This window comes from Telopea speciosissima, chromosome 10 (assembly GCF_018873765.1).
Source record: "Telopea speciosissima isolate NSW1024214 ecotype Mountain lineage chromosome 10, Tspe_v1, whole genome shotgun sequence".
Classification (NCBI taxonomy): Eukaryota; Viridiplantae; Streptophyta; class Magnoliopsida; order Proteales; family Proteaceae; genus Telopea; species Telopea speciosissima.
This window is the reverse complement of record NC_057925.1, coordinates 53,600,585-53,608,825: the sequence shown is the minus strand read 5'-3', so window position 1 is coordinate 53,608,825 and position 8,241 is coordinate 53,600,585. Positions and strand designations below refer to the sequence as shown.

The 8,241-nt window shown below is 35.9% G+C and overlaps 1 protein-coding gene across 2 annotated transcripts; it reads left to right on the top strand.

Annotated features, from left to right (window-relative positions):
- Positions 1-440: 440 nt before the first annotated feature.
- LOC122643054 (magnesium transporter MRS2-I-like) lies at positions 441-5,062 on the top strand. Of its 2 annotated transcripts, XM_043836688.1 has the most exons (11): positions 441-692; positions 819-848; positions 1,049-1,202; positions 1,309-1,430; positions 2,350-2,424; positions 3,225-3,452; positions 3,550-3,594; positions 3,689-3,733; positions 3,844-3,873; positions 4,657-4,776; positions 4,863-5,062. In XM_043836688.1, the coding sequence occupies exons 1-11, from the start codon at positions 441-443 to the stop codon at positions 4,947-4,949; spliced, it is 1,188 nt and encodes a 395-aa protein (XP_043692623.1). In that variant the 3' UTR covers positions 4,950-5,062. The 2 variants fall into 2 exon arrangements, with proteins under 2 accessions (XP_043692623.1, XP_043692624.1); XM_043836689.1 differs by lacking the exon at positions 3,550-3,594.
- The last annotated feature ends 3,179 nt before the right edge of the window (positions 5,063-8,241 follow it).

The following is an 8,241-nucleotide window of genomic DNA, read 5'->3' as shown; positions in this document are numbered from 1 at the left end:
ATACCGATACTTAGAACCATGGGTCAATCTTTAAAATGGGTACAAGAATTTGGGACACACATAACAGTTATTAGTTGAACTAATTAAAAATTATCAACTTCAATTAAGTCAAATACAACTCAGTAATAGATTAGATTATGGGTTTTCACGTGTAAGTATCAAACATCAGTATGTCATTGTCGGCCTCTCTTCACATTCTTCTTCTTCTTCTTCTTCTTCTTCTGGTGTAGGTCACAAATACTTCATTGTGGGCCTCTCTTCAAATTCTTCTTCTGGTGTAGGTTTTAATTAAGAAGTTAATTAATATTAATTAATGTATCTTATATAACTATATATTTTCTCATGCAGTACTGTTTCACATTGATCATAGTGTCACGTAAATAGATTAATGAGTTCCCAATTCATTCTTTGAGACTCTTTCTTGAAAACTGTTTGTTCTAATGGCTCAAAATGGAATCATAGTTCCTGCAGATCATCCTCAAGAATTGACTCCGAAAAAGAAAACCACTTTAGTGTCTAAGAGTTGGATTTTATTGGATTGCAGTGGAGAAGGAACAATATTAGATGTAGATAAGTATACTATTATGGAGAGAGTTCAGATTCATGCTAGAGATCTTAGAATCCTTGACCCTCTTTTATCATATCCTTCTACCATTTTAGGTAGAGAAAAAGCCATTGTTCTCAATTTGGAGGTGAAATTTAATTTCTTACTCTCCATTTTTTTTTTTTTTTTTTTTTTGGGGTTTTGATCTTTTTTGCTTCCATGCATCATCTTCTTCTCTAATTCTTGGTTTCTTGACTTTGGTTCTGTTGTGTAGCATATCAAAGCAATAATCACTGCAGATGAGGTAAGAGTTTATTAATTCACCAATATTGTTTAATTAAGGATTAATTTGTGATGTTAAATTCTCTCTCTCTCTCTCTCTAGTTTAATGTTGATGATCGAGGAATATGACTACATACATTTGAGAGAATCAGAGATTTTTCACTAAACCTGAAAAACTCTCTACACCAATCTGCATCTCATATTTTGTTTCGTGTTGGATAGGTATTGCTCCAAGATCCACTAGATGATAATATTATACCCATTGTTCAAGAACTTAGAAGGCGATTACCTCTTTCGAATCTCGTTCACCAATGTCAAGGACATGGGAAGGAGTATCTGAGTGGGCAAAATGATGAAGCAGCTGGTGAAGAAGATGGTAAATCATAAATAATTAATGAAATGAAATTAATTCTTTTCTTGTATGGTTTTAGTTTCTTTTGTACTCTATCTTTTAAATGTTTGTCTATTTAATTTTTGTGCAGAGTCTCCATTTGAATTCAGGGCATTGGAAGTAGCGTTAGAAGCTATTTGTAGTTTTCTTGGTGCAAGAACAACAGAATTGGAAACTGCTGCTTACCCAGCTTTAGATGAGCTGACCTCCAAGGTTACTCTGTACTTTCTTGTACTAATTAAAAATTTACCTTTTTTCATTCCTTTCTTATTAGCTTAGTAGCAAGATGGAAGAGATTATTTTTTATTTCTGTAGATTTCAGGATTATATATATATTTCTCTCTGTACATGCATTAGAAGTGGGTGATTTTATGCTCACACCCTTAATTGTGGTTAGTATTTTGACATTGATTTTTATTTGTTTAGGGTTTTTTTTTTTTTTTTTTTTTTTTTTTTTTTTTGGGGGGTGGGGCGGGGGAGGAGAGGTAATATCGATCAATTTATTCCAAAAATAGAAAGCAATTACAACAAGCAAGGCAACCTAAGGACTCATGAACAAGAACACAAACAAACTGAAGCAAAAAACCCTAGAAACCGGCAAAGAGGACCATTTCTATCTGTAAACCGTAGCCTAGAGTGATAAAATTGAAAGCATGCTATCAAATTACTTGGGTCCTTCCTGATCTAGTAGGAGAAAATTGTGGGGGATATTTTATTTTCCAAGTTTTGATATGCAAAATTGGACCAAGTTTCCTTCAGCCACGGTGAATGGGAATCCATTCACGCGAGGCTTTAGATGCACACAAGGGTATCAAGAGGGTATTTTGAGGAAAAAAATACTAAAACTTTACAGGGGTTTGTGAACCCTAGCTATGATGATGCGGTGAACCTTTCAGCCCGATGGAGGAAAATTTTCTTGGACAAAATTTTATGGTTTTGATCATACAATATGGTTTGAATTTGTTTTTTTGGAAGAAATAGATGATGCTTTTCATAGATATAACTTGTTACAGTGGAATTTAGTTTCTCTTTCAAAATGTTTTGCTTGTGTGCCCTCATTGTTTCGTTTAGATGTCCATATTTGTTGGTATTGGACTTTGAGTACTACACCTCCCCGGCCCCTAATGTGCAGATTAGCAGCCGAAACTTGGATCGGGTACGTAAATTGAAGAGTTCAATGACAAGGTTGATTGCTCGGGTTCAAAAGGTATGAGTTCTCTCTCTCTCTTTCTCATGCTCTGTGGTATCCAAAGCAATATAGTCTATACACATGTTATGTTCAACAGATATCAATTGTCTCTCTCATGTTTTTGGTTGTGCTTGACTACTTCAAATTCATTAATATAAGGAAATGGTGTTTAAATATTTTGAGGTAGGGCAAGAGATCTCTACTTGGCCGCATGGTCTTAACACAAGAATCTGGGCCAATGGGTGAGCACGCCTGGGTATCTGCCTAGGGGGCAGAGGCGTCATCTCACAGTGACATGTGAGACTGCGTAGGAAACATCACCAAGTAGAGATCTCTTTCCCTTTTAAGGTAATATGGTGTGAGCTCAATGAAGGCGGGCCTTGGTGCAACGGTAAAGGTTGCTCCATTGTGACTAAGTGGTAATGGATTTGAGTCTGAAAATAGCCTCTACGCGAAAGCAAGGGTAAGACTGTGTACATTATGACCTTCCCCAGACTCTGCAATGGTAGGAGCATGATGCACTGGGTACACCCTTTATGGTGTGAGCTCAATCCCGAAAAGAGTTTATAGACTATAGATATACTAATGTTGATATGTCAAACAAATTTCAAAGAGAGAAGAAACAAAAATTCTTTCTTTATGAATATCAACTTCTTAAGCCTTGCTTCCATCCATACAAATCTAGGGCATTTCTATTTGGTCATTATGGTAGACTATTTATAATATTCATTAGTGAATGTATAATTAAATTTTTGTTCTGTTTACTGGTTTTGGGCATGTTTAGGAATTTGACTTGTAACAATTGTTGTTGCTTCCAGGTAAGGGATGAGCTTGAACAACTTCTTGATGATGATGATGATATGGCTGACCTATACTTATCAAGAAAATTGGATGGAGCTTCTTCACCTGTCAGTGGCTCTGGTGCACCTGATTGTTTCCCTGCAAATCCTACTATAGGATCAAGAATATCCAGAGCTAGTAGGGCAAGTGCTGCAACCTTTCATGGATATGAGAATGATGTTGAAGACCTTGAAATGTTACTTGAGGTTCTTACAGCACTCATCTAATAATCACTCATGGCTGGTCTATCATAACTTGATTAAATTGAAGTCCAATTAACCTTTCTTATTCTATATATTGCAGGCATACTTTATGCAGATTGATGGTACATTGAACAAATTGACTACGGTACATTCTGTTAACAATTAGAACTCATTCTATTGACACAAATCCAATCTGTTTGATCTTATAGCATATTAGTCCTAATCTATTTTTTTTACAGCTTCGTGAATATATTGATGATACAGAGGATTTCATTAATATTCAGGTATTCCCTTGGAAACTTAACCATTTGAAACTAAAAGAAGAGAGTTCTTTTGAATGCAATGTGAATGTTTATTCACAACCTAAAGAAATCCTGTTTATCCTTTCTTGCAGCTTGACAATCATCGAAATCAGTTGATTCAGGTGAAGAATTGAAGCTTTACCAAATTTTGTTTCCCTCCTCTAGCTATCCTCCGCATTAGTTTCTTTTTTTCTTGTTTCCTTCTGAGTTTACTATTAGAAAAACAGCGCAGCAGAATGGCGATTTTGCATAAGAAAACAAAGAGAAAAAGAAATCAAGCACACAAGGCAACGATTTTATGTGGTTCATCCCCAAGAAGGAAGGCTACATCCATGGCCAAGCGATAGTCCAAATCTACTATTTCTTTGAAGAAAATACAAACCCTCTCACACATATCTCAAAGAGATAACCACAATATATAAGAAAACCCTAACCCATAAAAGTACAAAACTACCCCCAGAAACCCACCTGGTCTAGTCTGAACCAACATAAGGCAAAATACATATCAAATCAAAGCTCTTGACAAGCTCTTCAGGGTCAGCACTTTTGGCGCTGATGTATGCACTTTTTGGCCTTTTACACGTGTTTCGAAAGCAAAACAGCACACCGAAGAATCACCATAGTACTTTCTGGATTAGAATTGAGATCAAGCTTCACCAATAACATTTACATGATCAATGGCTTGATAGAGAAATATCTTGTGTATTCAATTTATGAATCTTAAGTCTTTCTTGCTATTGAGTTGTACTTTGAATAGGTTTCTAGTTTTCTTGATTATGTTAAATTAGGTTTCCTTGCTGCCTTATCTTATCTATAACTCTCTTGGTCAGCAAGCTACTGTACAACTATACTCTTCTTCCTCTTGAGTTTTATGAAGCTGACACTTTCCTACTATATGTCTTCAGCTGGAGCTCTTCCTAAGTACTGGAACTGTTTGTTTATCTATCTATTCTTTGGTGGCTGGAATATTTGGAATGAATATCCCATACACATGGAATACTAACCATCCATACATGTTTAAATGGGTAAGTAATACTGTCTTTAATTTGTGTCATACCCTACTCAACTCAACTCAACTCAACTCAACTGAAGTCTTCTGCATCATAAACAGGTCGTCGTCGTCACTGGAATAATTTCTATTGCTGTGTTTGTATTGATCATTTCCTACGCGCGCTACAAAGGTCTCATTGGGTCTTGAATATCTTCAAAACAAGTTGTTAGGTGAAATCTGAATGGATTTTAGTGAATTAAACTTTGAATACTCCTAATCTTTCCATGGCAATAAAGTGCAGTAGCTGAGACCCAATGTGAAGGTTAGTAAAGCTATTAGAAATGAAGATCAAGGCACCCTTTTGAGTAGTCTGGTGTACTATTTTTAAATTCTTGCCTCATTCATGCTTGTCCTTTTATCTCATTCTCTTTTGAATGGTTATGAAAATTTCAGGTTAGAGATCAGATGAAGCTGGCATTTCTGAAGAGGGTTAAAGTGATTTGAAACTTGATTGAGATGGTTAACAATTGAAGATCTACTTCAAGCTCCAGTCAGCAATAAACTGTGAAATACTAGTTTGTATTCATTATTTTCTTGTTCTTTTGATTTTTATCCATGATTCCTCCTCTTGTTTCAATCTTCCCCAGAAGTAGGTTGAATTGAATGTACAAATTCTGCACATAACATATTAAAATCAGTACATCCGTTGTGACAAATTCTATTCACTTAGCTTTTTCACATGTGACATTGTGAATATATATCAACTTAGACACACACACAAATATACACATATAAGGTGCACCTTTTTGTCACCAAGGTGGTGAAGTGAGAAGTTTTTTTTTGGAATTGGAGGTGTCACTAGTTCCCCCTGGGCTCGGGCACAACGCCGCAATACACACGAACCGGGAGATACTGGGGCCTCCATTTTCACTAGGGAGTTTCCTCTCAGAGGGGTGGCTCCAAGGGGGAAGGTGGAGTCGAACTCAAGACCTTTAGCTTCCTTAGGCCTCGTCCCTTGCCAATTGCACTGCCCCTTGGAGTTGGTGAAGTAAGAAGTTGTTTTATCTTCTTTTGATTGCACATTGTTTCATTTCCAAAAACTATTTAAGTTAGGGTTGAAAAAGAATTTTCAAATTAATTTCAAAGTGACTTATCACTTATGTCATGTTCAAAAAATGGTCATTGTCCGTGAGATTTGGGAAGGAGGATGGAAGAAGGGGGAATCTCTTCACCCACTCCTTAGGTTAGTCATTAGTGAGTATCTAAGGGTAAAATAGTCCTTTCATGTTTAGTTTAAAGCCACATCATCAGTTAAAGTTGGATGGCTAACGGTCAGTTGGTTTAGCAGGGTTTTGAAACTACAAGGGGTGCAATCGTTCACTTTTTGAAATATTGGGTCGATTTATATTAAATGCATAGTACAGGGGGTGTACGTGTAATTTTCCCTTAAAAATATGAAAAGAAAAGATTTCATAAACATAACATGAAATGTGAGGCATTCTAGTCATAATTTCTTTAAACATTAGGTACCTCAAGTATAATTTATTATTTGTTATATAATATGAATTATCACTATTAAAGAATACTCACTCATTGAAAAAAAAAAAAATTTAAAATGGAAAGATTACAAGATTACCTAAAAGCACCCATCCAATCTTTTGTTTAACTAAATTACCTAAAAACTGCCCAATAATGCATCTCCCTCACCACCTATGGTTTGTTTACATTTTTACCCCCAACTTTCTCTATTTTCACTCTCTCATTACCACCTTCACCGTTTACCGGCCAAATCCAAAAGGAGGTGCATGGAAGCAATGGCTATCGATAAAAGGTTTTCAGTCTATAAAAGTCAAATCGAATTCAATAAAATGTATTAAAATCCTTTGTAGTATCGGTGGGGTGGCGGTGCACATCTGGCCTCTGCTATGTCATCGGATGTGTGTCACCTGGTCTCTGCTGTGCTATCGAATATGTACCGCCGCCCTACCAGTATTACAGAAGATCCTAATCCCAATAAAATGAGGTTGAACCAACCGTTCAATACCCCTAATTAAGTGATATAAAACTTATAGAATTCTATTATAGGGGCCTGGAAAAACCCTGGCTGCCGCTACTTAGAAATATAAAAATCTTTAATGCTAGTCAAAGTTGTAATAGGTTTGTTGGGGGAAGTCAAGGTCCAAACAAGTGTGTGTCGAACCGTAAAAGTTGGTTGGTTTGGGAAAGGGCCGTATCCTCTAGCATATTCTAAGGGATTTTCTTATTCACACCTTTTCGGGTGTCAAAATATTTTTTTTGCTTTTTGAGATGATACACAAAATATTTCTAATGAGGGTAATAATGTCATTTTATGTGTATTAAAAAAATGCATGACAATTTATAATGATATGTCACTAAAGATGGTAAGAAATTTACCTAGTTTAGATAATCACAAGGGATAATGATTACACAAGTTTCTTTTTTATTTTTGAAAATTTTCACTTCCCTTACCTTTAATTTTTCTTGCAACCAAACGTAGGCATAGAGATGTTACTCATGCACACTTGCACGATTGTGCTCCCTCTCACAAAGGGGTTGAAATGACTATAAACGCATCGTAACCCCTCCTCGCCTTATGTAGTCGTACATGAAAACCATTCCCATATGTTTATCATGGCATTATCATTTATTTAAGCGAGAGTTTTCTGTTTGGGAGAATGGCTCCTTGGACCAATGTGGGGGCTAATGGGATCACACGAGAAAAGCATCAATGAATGGGATTTGGATTAAAATCCTCTCCAATTCCCTAAAAGTGCAATTCAGGGCTGAGAAGTAAACACGTGGAAAATGTTAAATTCAACAATACTGAGCTCAATCAGAGAATTGGAGAGGATTTTTTTTTTTTTGGTGGGATTTCTACCTTTCATGGGGGCGAGGTGATCATTTCACGCCATAATGCGACTCCGCACAAGAGCGACACTCCCGAACAGTCATTTTCCCCTCTATTTCATTAATCCAATTGTAACTAAAGTGGCCAAAAAAAAGGAGGAAGGGTTTTGATCTTCTTTGCTTCTTGTCTTTATTCTCCAAAATCTAAATTGAAATATTAAGGGGCAATTACTATCACTATCCTACACTTAGCCTATATATACTAAAACTACCCTATCTTAAACTTCTTTTCTGAAACTACCCAGCTTTTAAACTTTTACATCTCCTTCTACCCTCATATTTTTAAATACCTAGATTGCCCTTCCTTTTCACTTAGTAACCTGCTAATCTATTTAAGTTTTAACCTACCACTCTTCTTCTATTTTTTACTATTTTTATCATTAAAACTGTAAAAAATGAAAGCACCCACCCGCTTCTTCTCTCTCCTATTTTTTACTCCATTCGTTTTTTTTTTTTGTTTTTCTTCAAATTTTCTATTTAATTAATTTTTTATTCAACATTTTCATCTTCATCGTTCTTCTTCAAACAGATCATGGTTCCAAGTATCGGTATCATATCGCCCGTATCAGAC

What these genes read in the sequence shown, in the direction of transcription:
- LOC122643054 (XM_043836688.1), top strand. Translation starts at nt 441, where the DNA reads ATGGCTCAAAATGGAATCATAGTTCCTGCAGATCATCCTCAAGAATTG. An exon ending in AGGATTTCATTAATATTCAG is followed by an intron (nt 3,734 to 3,843) that starts GTATTCCCTTGG and finishes CCTTTCTTGCAG; the next exon opens with CTTGACAATCATCGAAATCA. An exon ending in ATCGAAATCAGTTGATTCAG is followed by an intron (nt 3,874 to 4,656) that starts GTGAAGAATTGA and finishes ATATGTCTTCAG; the next exon opens with CTGGAGCTCTTCCTAAGTAC.